Below are 17,288 nucleotides of genomic sequence, written 5' to 3'. Positions count from 1 at the left end.
GCCCTGCGGGACACTGGTGCCATCCCGGGGGCTCACCACAGCCCCAGGGGCACCGGTGCCCGATGGCACCCACCCTACCGGGCTCACTGCAGCCCCAGGGGACACCGGTGCCCGATGGCACTCATCCTTTTATTGTGATTGCCAAGCCCCCTGCCACCCCCCGCCCCGCTGAGCCGAGCCGGGCGCCGGCACCCCTCATATATATATATTTATATAAAATAACACCACATAAAAGCAATCGAATCCCCGGGGGCGAGCGCAGAGGAGGGGGGACGAGCCCAGACCCCCACCCACGGCGTGGGTTGCAAAGCCAAGCGAGCGCAGGGGCGCCCGGGGAGGGTGCGGGGGGACCCTCCCTCCCCCCTCCAAATCTTTGTTCATCCGGTTCCATCCTGTGCTGTTCCAGAACCATCCGCCCCCGGGGCCGGTGCTGCTCCCCCTGGGGAACTGGGGGGGATCCGCAGCCGCCCCCTCCCCTCAGCAGCTGCCCTCAGAGGTTGTCGGAGGCGGCGGCGGGGTTGGTGTAGGTGAAGGTGCCCGTCCCCGCGCCGTTGCTGCTGGCCACCTGGGGGGGGGTGACAGGGTGTCAGAGCCACGTTGGGGACCCCCCCCCTCAATCATCCCCCACCCAGGGGGGGTAGCATGGGAACCCCCCACCCCATCACCACCGCGGTGCTCAGCCGAAAAATGCCACGGTGGGCAGGTGCCCCCCTCAGCCACAGGCACCCAGAGCACCCATGGGTGCCCCGTGCCCCCCCGTAGCACCCATGGGTGCCCCGAGGCCCTCCCACCCTGTGTGCAGGAGCCGAAGCGGCCCCGGCGGGTTCCTCACGGGCGTGATAAGCCGGCCCGGCAGGAGCGAGGGTAAATATTTACCCAGGCCCCTGGTGTTTGGACAGGGCGAGCGGCCCGCAGGGAGCCGGGCGGCTGGGGCGGCCCCCGCCCGCAGCGGGGCACGGGGGGGCTCAGCGCAACAGGGCAGGGGGCACGGCGACAATCCCCCCCCCAAAAACCCCACAGCGCTTGGGGGGAACCGTGCCCCTCGCGTGTGCGGGCAGGGCCTGGCGCTGCGCCTGTGGCGAGGCTTACAGAGGGTGGGGTGTGGGATAGGGGGTGTGGGATACAGGGTGAGGGATACGGGGTGCAGGATGTGGGGTGAGGGATATGGGGTGAGGGATACGGGGTGAGGGATATGGGGTGAGGGATATGGGGTGAGGGATACGGGGTGAGGGATATGGGGTGCAGGATACGGGGTGAGGGATATGGGGTGAGGGATATGGGGTGAGGGATACGGGGTGAGGGATATGGGGTGAGGGATATGGGGTGAGGGATACGGGGTGCAGGATACGGGGTGAGGGATATGGGGTGAGGGATATGGGGTGCAGGATGTGGGGTGCAGGATATGGGGTGCGGGATATGGGGATCACCCCCCCAGCCCCAAGCCCAGGTGTGGGATACGGGATGTGGGGTGTGGGATACGGGGTGAGGGATACGGGGTGAGGGATACGGGGTGAGGGATATGGGGATCAGCCCCCAGTCCCAACCCCAGGTGCGGGATATGGGGTGGGGGTTTGGGGTGTGGGATATGGGGTGCAGGATATGGGCATCAGCCCCCAGCCCAAACTCCAGGTACGGGATATGGGGTGCGGGATATGGGGTGAGGGATATGGGGATCAGCCCCCCAGTCCCAACCCCAGGTGCAGGATATGGGGTGCAGGATACTGGGTGTGGGATATGGGGTGAGGGATACGGGGTGAGGGATATGGGGTGCGGGATACGGGGCTCACCCCCCAGCCCCACTCCCCAGCCCTGGCAGCAGGGTGCCCCCACCCCGCAGACTCGTGGCCGAGCCCGGGCAGGGGCAGCAGCCGCCCAAGGTCACAGGCAGCTCCCCAGGGCCGGGCCAGCTCGGCCAGCACCAGCCACTGCCCGACGCCGCTGCTCCATCCAGGCGTGACAGTTACGGTCCCCTCGGGAGGGGACAGCGTGTGGCCAGGGCCACCCGTCCCTGCCCCCCCGCCTCCGTTAGCCATTAACCCGAGGGACCTGCCCCGCTCCCCGGCTGCACCCAAAGCACCTTCCCCTGCACCACCCTGGGGACGCCGGGTGTGAGGAGCCCCGGGGACGGTGGCACTGGGTTGTCACCTGGCTGTAGGGGTTGGGCTTGCTGGCAGGTGGCACGTAGCGGCCGTGGCTCTGGTACGGGGGGTAGTCGGCCATGGGGTGGTAGGAGTCCTTGGTGCTGAGCAGGTCCAGCTCCCCCCGGCTCTTCCGGCGGCACGTGCAGGTGGTCTGGGGTGGGGAGAGGGGTCAGGGGGGCTGACGGCACGGGGACGGGGACAGCGGGGCCACCAGTGATGGCGGGTGGGGACAGGGATGGGGATGGGGACAGAGAAGCCACCAGTGATGGTGGGTGAGGACAGGGATGGGGACAGAGGGGCCACCAGTGATGGTGGGTGGGGACAGAGCTGGGGCGGGGACAGAGGAGCCACCAGAGATGGTGGGTGAGGGCAGGGATGGGGACAGTGGCCTCACCATGAGGAAGCAGGTGAGGATGCTCAGCAGCAGCAGGATGCAGACCAGGACCAGCAGAGCAATGGCCCAGTCCGGGACCACCGGCACCGGCGCCGGGGACGTCACCTCCGCGGTGCCTGGAAAAGAACCGGCGCGGTGGCTGCGGCGCGGGGCAGAGCCGGGGGGGCTGATGGGGCCAAAGAGCCCCGCGAGACCCCCGGGCCGGGCCAAGCCCTCCTCCGTGGGGTCCTCCCAGTGCTCTCCACCGCGGGCACCGGGAACCCACGAGCCCTGAGCTGGTGCCCCCGCCGAGGAGCTTGGGATGGGGTCGCACTTGCAGACCCCCCCCCAAAACACCCCCAGGGGGCTCCGGCCGCCCCTGCGCCCCCACCCCAAGCTCCCGCTCACTCCGGATGCTGGCGAGCTGCAGGTCCATGACGAAGCCGTTCTGGTCCAGGCTGTCCCTCAAGCGCTGCTCAGCGACGTCGCTGGCGACGGTGGCGTCGCCGTGGCCGAACACGAGGGTGGATTGTACCTCCACCGAGCCCTGGCTGCAAGAGGTGACATTAACACCCGGATTGTCACCCCCCTGTCACGTTAACACCCGGATTGTCACCCCCCCTGTCACGTTAACACCCGGATTGTCACGCCGCCGCCGCGCTCACCTGAACCGCAGCTCGCTGCAGCCCTTGTAGATCTCCCTGCCCGCGCAGCTCCCGCAGCCGTAGACGTATTCGAACTGGGGACAAGGACAAGGGTGACGGCCACCTCCCCGGCAGATGCCCCGTCCCCTTCGCGGGACCCCCCCGGCACTCACCATGGTGAGGACGGCACGGCTGAGGCGCCGGTACTCCTCGGACACGGGGTCGCGCAGGCTCTCGTTGAAGCTCCTGTTGAGGATGCGGAAGGACAAAGGGACACGGAGGAGAAGCTGGACGGCGGTGGGGAGGACGGCGGTGGCTTTGCCGGGGTGGGCAGCGGTGCCACCACCCAGCACGGCCATGGGGGTCTGCATGGGCGCCGTGCTGCCCTGAGCCGCGACGGAGCTTTTCCACGTGGGGATGACCCGAGTGCTGCTGTTCCCGTTGCCGTTGGCGCTGGAGGTGGTGAGGATGGCGCCACGAGCACCCGTGGGGAAGATGGGACGCGTGGAGCTGCCCTCGGTTGCGTTGGTGCCCAACGGGGTGTCCCAGTTGCTGCTGCTGGCGTTGGAGATGGCAGGGATGGGCGCCGCGGTGCTGTTGGTTGTGGAGATGTTACCGGGTTGGAAGTTTGTGGTGTTTGTGGCGGGGGGGAAGATCGTGGTGCGGGAGGGGATGAAGGTTTGGGTGCCGTTGGTGAACGCCCATCTGGGGATGGTGACGGGTGGAGCGGGGGCCAGGGGGGTGGCGGTTGTCTCGGCGGTCGTCTCTGTGGTGGCGGTGGTGTCGGTGGTGGTCGTCTCCGTGGTGGTGGTGTCGGTCACAGTGGTCTCCAGGAGGGGCATGATGGTGGCTGGGTCACACGTTCCTAGAGGAAACACCATGAGTTGGTGGCCGGGACGAGGCCTTCAGGAACACCCCATGACCAGGGCTCGCACTGGGCACACGTGGCACCGCCGCGGCTGGCACCGGCTCGGCAGATCCCCCCCGCTCCTGAGGGGACCCCACCATGGTGTGGGGGGGGGGCTCGGGCACAACCCCCTCAAACACCCCGCTCAAACCTCCTTGGGTGCAGGTCGCTGGGCTGGGAGGGTGGGGTGGCACCCGTACCCCCACCGCGGACCCGCGTGGCCTGGCTAGTGGCCAGCGCAGGCGGCTGCGGTGCCGCAGGAGCCGGCGGCACTGGAGGAGAGCCCGGGGTCCGGCCACACCTGCATACCTGAGCCCGGGGCACAGCCTGCTCCGGCACAGCCCGGCCCAGCCCGGCGCTCGACCCCGGCCAACCCTTGCGGTCACGGCTACGAGGGGCCACAGCCAAGTCCCCACATCCCGTCTTTGCTGGGGACAACCCCGCACCCCCGGGGCCAGCCCAGGAGGGACGGCGATGTCCCTGCCACCGCGGTGCCGAGGGCCACCGGCTCCGGCGTCCCCCCGGTCCCCGCTCAGAAAGCAGCGCAGGGGACCCCGCTCCCGTCCCCCTGCCCCGTGACGTCCCCGCTCGCCCACGTCCCTCCGGCTCGGGGTCCCACCGGCCGCAGCCCCTCACCCGTGCCCAGCACCGCCAGCAGCAGGAGGGTGGCGAGCGCCATGGGGGTCATTCCCGGGGGGTCCCGGCGCCTCTCGGGGCTCCGCGGCGGCCGCTCTCCCGTTAGCCGGTGACACGCTCCGCGAGCTGGGGACCAGGAACTGGCGGCTCGGCGGCGGCCGGAGCTTTATAGAGCACCTGGCGCAGGTGGGGACGCCCCACCCCGCCGCTGGCCCCGGCCGAGGGGGGGTCCCCTCCGCCCCACTTGGCGCAGGGCACAGGGGGGGACACCTCGCAGATGGGGTCCCGGTGGCAACCTCCACCCGGGTTGGGTCCCCAACGCTCCCCCCCCACCCCGCTCCGGGGGGGACACCGCTGGCAGCGGCCCCGTGTCACGGGTGGACGTAGGCTGGGGTGGGGGCACGGGGAAGGGACGGTGGCCGGGTGTCCCCGGGTGTCCCCGGGCGGGGGTAGGGTGCAGCGTGTGCCCAGCGCCATGGGTCGAGCCGCAGCCCCCAGGACCCGGTGGGGAGGATGGGGGGGGACACAGCCCGCCCCCCCCAGCCCCTCAGGGGGGGCCTCATCCTGCAGCTCAGCCCCGGGGTTAATCATTACCGGCCGGCCACCGCCTCGCCCCACAGGCAAATAAACACCGGTGACCCCCCCACAACCGCTTACGCACGTGGGGCCCCACGAAATCCCAGTACCTCCCAGTAACCTCCCTGCCAGGGCCCAGGGCCCCCCATGTGGGGCACAAGACCCCCAATGGGCACAGGACCCCCCTCCCCACTCAGGGCACGGCCCCTGGCCCAGGCTGATGCCCAGTCGGATGCCAACGCTCCCCCCCAGAGGTACCAGGTGCCACCGGTGTCGGGGCGCAGGGCCTCCCCCGCCCTCCCCGGTGACACGTGCTCCTGGCACGGCCGGGCCACACCGGCCTCTCGGGGCCCTCCCTTGGCCCTGCCCTGCGGGAGAGTCACGATTCCCGGGGGGGCCCCGATTCCCAGCAGGGCCCCGATTCCCGGGGAGGGCTCAGCCCCCCCCCGAGCCCGGCACCCTGCCCAGCCCCCCGTGGAGCTGAACTGCCACCCGGGCCGTGCCGGGGGGTTTCCGAGGTGTCGGTGCAGAGGGGCCGGGACCCCCCCGGTATCAGCGGGGCGAGGGATGGGTGGTCTGAGCATCAGGATGAGTGCGCTGGGACCCAGCTGCACCCAATCCCCCCGATGGGGTCCCCAGCTTTGGTGCCAGGCGAGGGGAAGGTGGCAGGGGACAGGCAGGGGACAGGCAGCGAGTGGGTGACCGTGACGTCCCCGAAAGCCCTCCGTCGTGGGGAGGGACAGCGATGCTGAGTCCCACCACCCTCACCCCGGGTGGGTGTATGTCCCCTTCCCAGCCCCCCCCAGCCGGCTCAAAGCGGGAGGACACGGCTGCATGGGGAGGGGACGGGGACACTGAGTCGTGTCCCTGTCCCCTGTCGCCAGCCCGCGGCGACAGCTCCAGGCACCGGTACCGGGCTCGGGGGTCGCGTGGCCACGACCCCCCCCGGCCCCCACGCGTGCCCATAGGGCTGAGTGGGGCGGTGGGTCCTGGGTCGCCCCGTCCCCACGGGCCGTACACGAGGGTCGCCCCCCCCCCCGCCCCACGGTGGCCCTTGGCCTGCGGCGCCCCCTGGCGGGCCACACCCCACAAAGCGCTCGTCCCGGTTCCACCGGGTGGCACCGGGATCGGAACCGGGACCGGGATCGGGATCGGGATCGGGATCGGGACCGGGGCCCCACGGACGCCCCTCGCAACCAGGGGAAGGGTTCGGTACGAGCCCCCCCCCCCCCGCGGTGCACCCCCACACACACCGGAGGGGGGGCGGGCGGGCCGGGATGCGCTCGGTACCGAACCGTGATGTCACCTGCCCCGGCCCCGCACCGGTGGGCGCAGCGCTGCCGTGATGCCCCGGTACCCCCCGGGGCAACGGGATGTGCCCCCCCCCATCCTCCCCACCCCGCCTGCTGCGGCCTCGGGGTGGGAACGGGCAGCGGACAAGGCTCACCCAGGCACCGGTACCGGTACCGGCACCGGCAGCGGCACCGGTAGCGGTAGCGGTAGCGGCACCGGTACCGGCACCGGCGGAGCTGCCCCGTGGCCGCATTGCCCTTTTAAGAGGGGGGCCCGGGGCCGCCGCCGCGGGGCGGGAGGCGGGGGGGGGGACGGGGACGGGACCCGCCCGGTGGCGGCTCCGGGGCGGGGCGGGCCGGGAAGCGGGGCGGGGGGGGTGTGTGGGGGGGGAGCCACATTCCGCCGCGTTGCCGGGCCACCGGTTACCGTGACAACCGGGCAGTGCCGCCGGGGCTCGGCGCGCGCCGCGCAGTTCCCACGGAGCGGCCCGAGCGGCGGCGGCGGCGGCGGCTCCGTTCGCACCGGGGCGGCGGGAGGGCCGGGATGCGGTGCAGTGTTGTACGCTCCCTTCCCAATATTGCACTCGTCCCGGCCTCCCGCCGCTACCGGGATTTACCGGGAGAACCGGAGAGAACGGCGAGGAACGGAGCTGAGAGTACGGGGAGATGGGGAAGGGGGGGGTGCCCGGTACACCGGGACCCCCCCCCCGAGGAAGCGGGCGCGCAGGCTAAAAAACACTCAAAACTTTATGGCCAGACTTCGGGCAAGGCGGGGGGGGGGGCTCCGGTACCGGCAAGTGCAAAGTCCGCGGGGAGCCGGGAACGGGGCCCGGCTGGGGGGGGCGGGGGGGCTGTGGGTACCGGTGGCGGAGCTGGTGGCGGGGGGGGAGGTCCCGGGTCACTCGCGTCCCTCCAGCAGGAACCGGCGGAAAGGCTCGAAGTCGGCGGGGATCGTGTCTGCGGGGCGGGAGGGGGGGGGTCAGGAACCGGAGAGGGGGGGCAAGCCCCGGTAAAGCGGGAGAGCCCCGCACCGAGGCTCACCCCCCGACTCCCGACCCGACCCCCGCAGCAGGGGTAAAGGAGGAGACACTCTGCGAGCTCCCCCTCCTCCCGGTGCAGGGGGTCCCGGTGTCCCCGGGGAGGGGTCAGCCCAGTGCTCCCCGTTGCAGTCCGGTGCTCCCCGTTGTAGCCGCTCCCCACCCCGATGCAGGGCGGGGGGTCCCGGTGTCCCCCCGGTGGGGTGCAGGGGGGTGCCGGTGTCCCCGAGGGGCGGCAGCCCGGTGCTCCCCGTTGCAGCCCAGCGCTCCCCGTTGCAGTCCCGCTCCCCACCCCGGTGCAGGGGGGGTTCCCAGTGTCCCCACGGTGTGCGGGGGTCCCGGTGTCCCCGGGGGGGGGGAGGCAGCCCGGTGGTCCCCGTTGCAGCCCCCCTCCCCATCCCAGTGCAGGTGGGGGTCCCGGTCTCCCCCCGGTGTGGTGCGGGGGTCCCGGTGTCCCCGGGGGGGGGCAGCCCGGTGCTCCCCGTTGCAGCCCCCTCCCCTCAGTGTGGGGGGGTCCCGGTGTCCCCACGGTGGGGTGCGGGGGTCCCGGTGTCCCCGGGGAGGGGGCAGCCCGGTGCTCACCGTTGCAGCGGTACTGCAGGTTGGACCAGATGATGTTCTCCTGGGAGAAGCAGAAGACCCCCAGCCGCCCCCCCCTCATGGTGGTATCGATGATCACCCCGGAATCGGCCACCAGCCGCGGACCCTCGTACAGCCGTACCCTACGGGAAGGGCAACGGTTACCGGGGCACCGGGGACCCCACCGGGGACCCCACCGAGGCCAGCGCCGGGGATGGGGGTACCGGGCTGTGAACGGGAAATCCCCCTCCCCCCGCTCCGGGGTGGGATGGAGGCACCGGAGCATCTCGCCGGGGCTGGACTCCCCCCCTCCCCGGACCGGAGCGGGACGGGACCCCCCGGAACGGGACCGGACCCCCCGGAGCGGGGCCCCCCGCCGTGCCCGGGATGGAGCCGCCGCCCCCCGCCCCCATCCCGGCCCCGCCGCTTTTGTCGGCCTCTTTGCATGTGAAAGGCGGTGGCGAGCGGCGGGGTCGCCATGGCGACGGGACAATGGCCACGGGGGCCCGGCGGGGCGGACAGGCCCGGCCCGGGGAGGCCCCCCGCCCCGCAGCGGCCGCCCCGACGGGATCCTTAAAGGGGAAACGCACCCCCCGGACCCCACCGGGGCTGGACCCCCCCCCGGAACGGCCGGCATCCCCCCACCGCTGTGGTCCTACCGGGGCTGGACCCCACCCCCCGGGGCTGGACCCCCCTCACCGGTGTGGTCCCACGGGGGCTGAATCCCACTAGGGCTGGACTCCCCCCCAGGGCTGGATCCCACCAGGGCTGGATCCCCTCCCAACACCAGCATCTTCCTGGTTACACCGTGGCCAGTGCAGCCCCCACCCTAGTAGCCCCCATGTCCCCCCCACCCCAGTAGCCTCCATGTCCCCCCCACTACCCCAGCAGCCCCCATGTCTCCCCCACCCCAGTAGCCCTCGTCCCCCCACCCCCGCAGCCCCCATGTCCACCCCGCTCCCCCAGTGCCTGGCCCCCCGCTCACCTGATGTAGCCCACCTGGGGCCTGTGGGCCAGCTGCCAGCGATAGGACGTCTTGTCCCTCCAGCCCACGTTCCGGGGGTCCTTCCAGAGCAGGCGGACGTGGTCGGGCGTGTGGCCCGTGTGCCACAGCGCGTTGCGGAGGTGCTCCCCGGGGCCCGTCAAGGACTTCACTGCCTGCGGGTGCAACGGGGTGTCACAGGGTGGGGACCCAGCCCAGGGTGACCCGCTCGAGCCCATTGGGTGGCCAGCACCCACCTTGAGCTGTAGCCCCGGCTCGGCCACGGCGCGGAAGGGGGTGGCTTGCCAGTACGTCTGCTCCGTTTGCTTCCACATCACCACGTAGAAGCTGGCGCTGTCCTGGTAGCTGAAGATGAAGCCGGCGTAGTCATCGTCGGTGACGGTGTTGACGTGGAAGGTGCCCTCGAAGTCCACCCCGTTGAAAGCCGTGTAGCCTACAGGTGGGCAAACGGGACCCTGCACCCCGGGACCCTGCACCCCAACCCACCCTTCACCCCTCTACGGGGTGAAGAACCGTCCCACTCCATCCCAGCACGGGGGGGACAGGAGCAGAGGGGCTGCCCCATGGGGTCTGCAGGTGGGACCCCATCTCTTACCAACAGCCAAGCCCGGGTCACTGTTCATGGTCTGCACGATCTCCATGCCCTAAGCAGGGGACAACTGGGTGAGGGGCATCCCCAAGGACCTCCTGGTGTCCCCCTCCCCGCCCTGCTCCCACCCCAGAAACACAGGGGGCAGCACCCACACCTGGTTGAGGACAACCCAGTTGGGATCGATCTGGGCGTCCCCTTCGGGGTCGAGGATGACGGTCTGGTAGGCGCGGAAATCGGTCAGCGTCACCTCGGCGCTCTCGGGGCACACGTCCAGCTGGTCCACCACCGTGTCGTTGTCAAAGTCCTCCTCGCACACGTCACCCACACCGTTCCCTAGGGACACGCACCCCGGTCAGGGCTGGGTCAAGCCCAGGTGGCTTTGCCTCCCCTCGCCCACCCTACTGTCACCATCCGAGTCCTTCTGGTTGGGGTTAGGGATGAGGCGGCAGTTATCCGGGCCAGGTGGCACGTAGTCAGGGACGCCATCGTTGTCATCGTCATTGTCACAGTCATCCCCCAGCCCATCGTTGTCCGAGTCCAGCTGGGAGCTGTTGGGGACCTCGGCGCAGTTGTCCTTGGTGTCCTGGTGCCCATCCCCATCGCTGGGAGCAAGAACAGGGTCAGAGCCAGCGCCGTAAACTGGGGGACTGTCACAATATCCCAGCACCCTCACTGACCCCAAAGACCCCGTCATCCCACCCCGCAGGTCCCCATCATCCCACCCCGCAGGTCCCCGTCATCCCACCCTGCAGGTCCCCAACATCCCACCTCACAGGTCCCCATCATCCCACCTCACAGGTCCCCCAGCCAGGAGCCCACCTCTCCCCAAGGAACGGGATGGGATGGGGAGGTGACCCCGCAGCAACGCGGTCCCCACCTGTCCTCGTTGGTGTCACAGATGTCTCCTACCAGGTCGCTGTCCATATCTGTCTGGAGGAGACCAGAGCCCTAGTTCAGAGGACACCCCAGGGCAGGGGGGGTCCCCTGTCCCCGTGCCGGGCAGGGTCCTGCCCACCCCACGCCCCTGCCCCAGCCTGGCCCCGGCCATACCTGAGTGGGGTTACTCATTTCAGGACAACTGTCACAGGCGTCCCCGACGCCATCCTCGTCCCGGTCCGTCTGCAGAGGGTTGGGGACCTTGGGGCAGTTATCCAGCATGTTGGGAATCCCTGTAAGGACAGCGCTGGGTGGGTGGATGCCCTCAACACCCCCCCCCGGCGTCACAGCGTCCCCGCCCTGCCAGCACCCCGCGCAGCCCCTCACCGTCCCCATCGATGTCGTTATCGCACGCGTCCCCCTCGCCGTTACTGTCCGTGTCCCGCTGGTCGTTATTGGGGACGTTGGGGCAGTTGTCGCAAGCGTCCCCGAAGGAGTCGGTGTCTGAGTTCTGCTGGTCCTTGTTGGGGAAGAGGCGGCAGTTGTCCTGCGGGGAAGAGGACAGGGACACCCAGGCTGTGGTGGCTGGTAGACAAGAAGCCACCGTCCCTCACGGGACATCTCCAGCACGTCGAGTGAGACCATCCCAGCGCCACAACCCCCCGATCCCAGGAGAAGCATCTTGAGGGCATCAGCATGGAGCCAGAGGGAGAAGCCCTTTGCCCGGCACGGCCCCCCAGAGCCACGTCCCGCCCGGCACAGCCACCTCCACATTCTTGATGCCGTCGCCGTCGGCGTCATCGTCGCACTGATCCCCGATACCGTCATTGTCGGCGTCCTCCTGCCCCGAATTCGGTGTCAGGCGGCAGTTGTCCTGCAGACACGGGCAACGGGGAGGAGACGAGGTTCAAAGCACAACCCTGCCATGGGCTCCCCGAGCCCTGGGACCCCCGGTCCTGAGGATGCCACCGTCCCTCTCCGCTAGCCCACCTGCTTGCAGTGCTTGTTATTGTCGATGCAGGGCAGGGGCTCGTCCGGGTAGCCGTCGAGGTCCGTGTCTTGCCCACACACGTTGCCGTTGCCAGCCCAGCCCACGTTGCACTGAAGCAAGAAGAAATCAGGGGCTGGGAAGCGAGGCAGGGGCTCGGTAGCACCAACCGCCGTCCGTGCCGATACCCCCCGTACCCCCCTCTGCCACCCTCCCACTCACCGCACAGGCTATTTCCCCGTTCCTCTCGAACACGCAGAAGCCGTTGACGTCGCAGGGGTTGGAGGTGGAGATGCTGCAGGACTTCTGCGGGACGCAGCCCGACGTTTGGTTCCCCACAAACCCTGATTTGCAGGGCCCACACTTGTAGGAACCCTGAGAGAGACAGAGAGGGGGTAGGGGCAGGATTCGGGGAGCAGAGGGGTGCTGGGTGCCAGGCAGGGGAGCGGGGACAGCCCTTCTCACCAGCGTGTTGGTGCAGATGGAGTTGGGGTCGCAGCCACCGTTGTTCCCGTCGTTGCATTCGTCGATATCGGTGCAAACCTACGAGAGGCACCGGAAAAAACGTCACCCCGGAGCCCGTGCCCTACCCAGGAAAGGTGCCCCCAAGGCACAGCACCCTCCACCCATCCCCACAGCCTGGAGCACCCACAGGGACCCAACTGAGCGCCGCGGCACCGCGCTCACCTGCTTGCTGGCCCGGGCGTAGTCAGCCCCGACGCCGGAGACGGTGTTGCCGCGATAACCACGGGGACAGGGCTCGCAGCGGAAACCAGGCACCGTGTTGATGCATTTGGAGCCGGGGAAGCAGGGGTTGGCGTGAGCGCACTGAGGCACAGGGGAGAGAGACAAGCTTCACCCCTGGGCACGGCGTCCCACCCGCAGGGTGGGCCCTACCCCGGGGGGTCCCGGCGTGACCCTTCCCCGGCTTGAGGACGCATCGAAGGGGAAGCATCATCTGCCCGCACTGCTCTGGCAGCACCGGGGGGACTCGAGTGTCACCTGCTGCCCCATCCCAGGCGCGTGCCCACCTCGTCGATGTCGGCGCAGTGCGTGCCGTTGCCCTCCAGCCCCGGCGGGCAGGGTCCGCAGCGGTACCCGGGGTACTCGTACGTCTCCATACAGTCCACGCCGGTGAAGCAAGGGTTGGGGTTGCAGCGGGAGCGGTGTTCGTGGAAGCCTGAGAAGAGGAGGGTCGAGCAGGGGGTGAAATGGGGCGAGCCTTGGCTCCCCCCGAGGTGGGAGCAGAGCCTCGCCAGCACTCACCGCAGACCTGGCACTCCATGATGGTGTTGCGGATCAGAGACATCTCCTTCACCTGCGAGGCAGGAGAGCACGGGGTGTCAGGGGGGTGCAGCATTACCGGCTGGCACCCTGCTCTCGGGGGGAGCCCATATAGAATCATTGAATCACAGACTGGTTTGGGTTGGAGGGACCTTAATGCCCACCCAGTTCCCACCCCCTGCCACGGGCAGGGACACCTTCCACCAGACCAGGTTGCTCCAAGCCCCATCCAACCTGGCCTTGAACACTGCCAGGGAGGGGGCAGCCACAGCTTCTCTGGGCAACCTGGGCCAGGGTCTCACCACCCTCACAGCAAAGAATTTCTTCCTCAGATCTCATCTCAATCTCCCCTCTTTCAGTTTAAAACCGTTCCCCCTCATCCCATCACTCCATGCCCTTGGCAAAAGCCCCTCTCCAGCTTTCCTGTAGCCCCTTCAGGTGCTGGAAGGTGCTAGAAGGTCTCCCCGGAGTCCTCTCTTCTCCAGGCTGAACAGCCCCAGCTCTCCCAGCCTGTCTCCAGAGCAGAGGGGCTCCAACCCTCGGATCATCTCCGTGGCCTCCTCTGGACTCACTCCAACAGCTAATATCACCCTCACCTGGTCCCTAATGTCTTCCCGCAGCTCGCTCAGGATGCGGTTGAAGAGGGTCAGCTGCGTGACCAGCGCCTTGGTCTGCTCCCCTGCCAGGAGCAGAAGGGACAAGGTCACACCAAGACAGACTCAGCATCCCGAGGCCATGGGTTGGGGACGGCCCTTCCTCCTCCTCCCCGGCCCACACACGACCCCTTTCCCCTTGCACATCCCATGCCCTCAGATCTGCCCCATCCTGGGGGGCCCTGAAGGCACTGGGAGCACTGGGACAGGTTGTGGAGGGGTCTCAGCCTCCGTGGAGCCCCGAATGCTGCCAGGGAACAGGGGGAAGCAGAGCAGGGACTCACCCAGGATGGAGGCCAGCGCGCTCATCACTGCAAGAGGAGAGACGAGATGTCACCGACCGCCACCACCAGAACCCAGCAGCGTCACCTCGCAGGGTCACCCCTGGTCAGCGCGGGCACAGCACCAGGAGCTCCCCCCTGTGCGGGGACTCTGGAGCGGGAGAGGCAGGACCCCCCCTCTGCGCCACGCGCTGTCACCTCCACGTGCCACAGCACACGTGGGTGACCCCGTACGCCCTCGGCGCCGTCCCTGGACGTGCCGTCACCTGCGCTGTGAATGGACTCGTCTCCTTGGAAAGGGCACTCGCTCAGGGCCCCGACGCGGCTCATGGACCCTCCCAGGATCAGCTTCATCGACTCCACAAACCCCTGACGCACGAGGGGAGATGCCATCAGCCACGGGGGACTCTGCCTGTCCCCAAGGGCGTTTGGGGGGCGGGGGGTTCAGCCCCTCAGGGTGTCCCCAGCCCCTCAGGGGGTCCCAACACTCACCTGCATCCTCTGATACGCCTTCTGCCCCGTGCGCACCTCGATGGACTCCACCTCTGCCAAAGGGATCTCCGACAGCTCGGGCAGCCCCACGCTGGAGTCCACCTGCTTGCAGTCCACGTAGAGCTCCACGCTCAGCATGTCCCCGCGCAGCCCGCTCAGGCGCACGATCACCGTGTGGCTCTGCCCGTCCGCCACCGGCGCGTGCTGCAGGTTCACCGAGTGCAGCTTGTTGTCTTCCCGCAGGTAACGCACCAGGACTGCGGGGGAACGGGGAAAGGGACCGTCAGTTCTCCCCCCCCGCCACGACCCCAGCGCCCGGCAGCACCCCGGGACCAGCGGGCACCCACTGCTGTCCCCAACGGGCCCCACGGGTGGCAAGAACTCGGTCCCTGTTTCTCTCTGAGACAGAACCCCAGAATCAATGAGGTTGGAAGAGCCCTCTGGGATCATCGAGTCCAACCGTTGCCCTGACACCACCGTGGCAACTAGACCAGGGCACTAAGGGCCATGTCCAGGCTTTTCTTAAACCCCTCCAGAGATGGTGACTCCACCACCTCCCTGGGCAGCCCCTTCCAATGGCTAATGACCCTTGCTGAGAAGAAATGCTTCCTAATGTCCAACCTGACCCTCCCCTGGCCAAGCTTGAGGCTGTGTCCTCTTGTCCTGTCGCTGGTTGCCTGGGAGAAGAGGCCAACTCCCACCCCACTACAACCTCCCTTCAGGTAGTTGTAGACTGCACTAAGGTCACCCCTGAGCCTCCTCTTCTCCAGGACAAACACCCCCAGCTCCCTCAGCCGTTCCTCGTAGCTCAGACCCTCCAGACCCTTCCCCAGCTTGGTCGCCCTCCTCTGGACTCATCAACGAGGGCCAACGCGTCGCCGCGTGGCAAGCACCCACCTTTGTTGACTTTCCCCACCACAGACACCTCCAGCCACCTCGTGTTGTCCTTCTTGGAGTAGAGGCCAAAGAGGGTCCCCCCCTGTTTGGGGGGGAGGCGGAAGGTGGAGAGGAGATAAACGTCGTTCACGGTCAGGAGCTCCATGCGGATCTTGTGCGTGATGCTGGCCATCTGCCGGGCTTCGCTCACCAGCAGCAGGTCGATGACTGCGGGAAGCCGAGCACCGGGGGGGGGTCACATCCTGACCGGAGCCCCGGTACCCGGCCCCGCTGCAAGCCCGAGGGGTGAGGGGGTGTCCCTGGACCGCAGGGCCCCGGGGAGGGGAGGGGGGGACCCGGTGAAGCCCCGCAGGCTCCGGGCCCCGCCCAGCCCCGGTCCCGCGCGGTGGCGCTCCAGGACCGGCAGCACCGCGGCCGCATCACCGAGAGGGACCCGCGGAGCCCCCGCCACCGGCGGGACCGGCGGCACAGCGGGGTCCCCGGCACGGAGCCTGCCCTGCTCCCCCGTTCCGCAGCCGGGGCTTCCCTACGGGGGGCGGCTGCAGCCCCCCCGCCGGTACCGAGCATCCCGCAACCGGGGCGGGCAAGGGCTGGAGGTGCCGGGCCGGTCCCCCGGGATCGCGGAGCGGGGACGCAGCTCGCGTGGGGCTGCGGTGGCACCGCGGAGCTCCCCCCCGCCCCACTCCCCGGGACCGCCCCGGTGGACAGCGCGGAGCAGCTACCGTGGCCGCCCCGGTAAGGCGCAGCGGGACCGGGAGCCGCTGGAGACACGGCCCGGCGCTCGGCACCGGTCCGGGGCGCTCCGGGGAAGCCCGGAGATCCCTGTCCCACCGCCGCACGGTTGCCCGCCCGCTCCGTGCAGCCGGTACCGGGCAGATCGGGACGAGCCCCGGCCCCGGGGGAAGCCCAAACCGCTCACCGAACCCCCGCTGACCCGCGCGGTACAACCGGAGCCCTCCCGCCGCTCCGAGCCGGCACCGGGACCGGCGGCACCCTGCCCCGAGCTGCCCCTGGGCAGAGCCGGCCCCGGGGGGGGGGCCAGTCCCGAGCTCCGGGGATCAATGTCCCTCTGTCCCTCGCTGCCAGACCTCCCAGGGCGAGCGGAGCCGCTGTCAGCGGCCCCGGGAGCGGAGCCGGGGGCCTCCGGTTGGTAGTAACGGGGCCAGGGAGCCCCGGCCGCCTCGCCCCGTCGGGGCCACCCCGCCGCCGCCCCGGTAGCAGCTTTACCTTGTAGCCCCGGGCGAGCAGCACCGGCGGCGCCCAGTAGAAGTAACGCCAGGAACGCGGCGAGCGCCGGGTCCCCCGCGGTTACCGGTGCTCCCATAGCCTCCGGTGCCGCCGGTACGGAGCGGAGAGCGGCGGGGCGGGGTGGTGCGAGCGGGGAGGGGCCGGCGAGGAGGAAACAAAGAGCCGTCAATCACGGACGCGCATCCCGGGGACCCCGGCGGGAGCTCGGGCCGTAGTCCCGGTGGCGGGAGAGGAACGGAACGAGGCGGGGAGCAGCTCACCGGACCCGGGGCTACCGGCTGCCCGTTCCTGGCGCAGCTCCCGGTTACAGAAATGGAGTGTGGCAGGCGTCGGTTCACCGGGAGGTCAGGCAGTCTGGGGCCGCCTTCTTGCGAGCCAGAACCGCCCCAGCAGCCCCGGAGCATCCCAGCTTGGGAGAACCGGGGGATCACCGCCGGTAGCCGAGGGCACGGGGATGGCGTGGGGCTGCTTTACCGGGGGTACCCCACGTTGAGATGTTGGTCCCCGGGTCGGGCGGTGCTCCCCGGGGCCAGGCGGAGCCCCGCCAGGCCGGGAGGTGCCCCCCAGTGCGGGAGAGGAGCGAGCGGAGCCAGCCCGTTTGGAGACGGTTCAGCGGCATAAATCAGCACCGGGACCCGGCCCAAGCCCCGGTGCAACATCATGAGCTCATCCCGGGAGCTCCTTTCCCTCCGCCCCCGGGGCTGCGGGGACTCCGCGGGGGTACCGGGGACTCCTTGGGAGCCCTCACCGTGGCTTCAGGCGGCGGCGGCAGCGCGGTGCCCCCGCGGG

General features: G+C 69.7%; 2 protein-coding genes across 2 annotated transcripts; both read right to left on the bottom strand.

Annotated features, from left to right (window-relative positions):
* Positions 1 to 490: 490 nt before the first annotated feature.
* On the bottom strand, positions 491 to 4,783 carry MUC1 (mucin 1, cell surface associated). Its single transcript, XM_068415228.1, has 7 exons — positions 4,702 to 4,783; positions 3,332 to 4,023; positions 3,180 to 3,253; positions 2,923 to 3,065; positions 2,536 to 2,654; positions 2,146 to 2,292; positions 491 to 565 (listed from the first exon to the last, which is right to left on the bottom strand). Exons 1-7 carry the CDS (start codon positions 4,751 to 4,753, stop codon positions 491 to 493), a joined length of 1,302 nt encoding a protein of 433 aa, XP_068271329.1. The 5' UTR covers positions 4,754 to 4,783.
* A 2,544-nt stretch (positions 4,784 to 7,327) lies between these two features.
* On the bottom strand, positions 7,328 to 16,934 carry THBS3 (thrombospondin 3). Its single transcript, XM_068414297.1, has 23 exons — positions 16,479 to 16,934; positions 15,252 to 15,458; positions 14,355 to 14,611; positions 14,129 to 14,231; positions 13,866 to 13,892; positions 13,525 to 13,607; positions 12,911 to 12,962; positions 12,676 to 12,824; positions 12,332 to 12,472; positions 12,110 to 12,187; positions 11,867 to 12,019; positions 11,647 to 11,757; positions 11,423 to 11,530; positions 11,044 to 11,203; positions 10,831 to 10,949; positions 10,658 to 10,710; positions 10,189 to 10,382; positions 9,935 to 10,113; positions 9,784 to 9,832; positions 9,425 to 9,621; positions 9,171 to 9,343; positions 8,189 to 8,328; positions 7,328 to 7,526 (listed from the first exon to the last, which is right to left on the bottom strand). The coding sequence occupies exons 1-23, from the start codon at positions 16,573 to 16,575 to the stop codon at positions 7,468 to 7,470; spliced, it is 2,889 nt and encodes a 962-aa protein (XP_068270398.1). The 5' UTR covers positions 16,576 to 16,934; the 3' UTR covers positions 7,328 to 7,467.
* Between the last annotated feature and the right edge of the window lie 354 nt (positions 16,935 to 17,288).

The sequence above is a fragment of the Nyctibius grandis genome, chromosome 17 (genome assembly GCF_013368605.1).
Source record: "Nyctibius grandis isolate bNycGra1 chromosome 17, bNycGra1.pri, whole genome shotgun sequence".
Taxonomy (NCBI): domain Eukaryota; kingdom Metazoa; phylum Chordata; class Aves; order Nyctibiiformes; family Nyctibiidae; genus Nyctibius; species Nyctibius grandis.
This window is presented reverse-complemented; position numbering and strand designations above follow the sequence as displayed.

Excerpts from the sequence above, each read along its gene's own strand:
- MUC1 (XM_068415228.1), bottom strand. The coding sequence starts at position 4,753 with ATGACCCCCATGGCGCTCGCCACCCTCCTGCTGCTGGCGGTGCTGGGC. Across the intron at positions 3,066-3,179 it reads TGCAGCGAGCTGCGGTTCAG|CCAGGGCTCGGTGGAGGTAC; the intron begins GTGAGCGCGGCG and ends CACCTCTTGCAG. Across the intron at positions 2,655-2,922 it reads GCAGCTCGCCAGCATCCGGA|CAGGCACCGCGGAGGTGACG; the intron begins GTGAGCGGGAGC and ends CCGGTTCTTTTC.
- THBS3 (XM_068414297.1), bottom strand. The coding sequence starts at position 16,575 with ATGGGAGCACCGGTAACCGCGGGGGACCCGGCGCTCGCCGCGTTCCTG. Across the intron at positions 12,020-12,109 it reads CCATCTGCACCAACACGCTG|GGTTCCTACAAGTGTGGGCC; the intron begins GTGAGAAGGGCT and ends TGTCTCTCTCAG. Across the intron at positions 9,833-9,934 it reads ACTGGGTTGTCCTCAACCAG|GGCATGGAGATCGTGCAGAC; the intron begins GTGTGGGTGCTG and ends TCCCCTGCTTAG.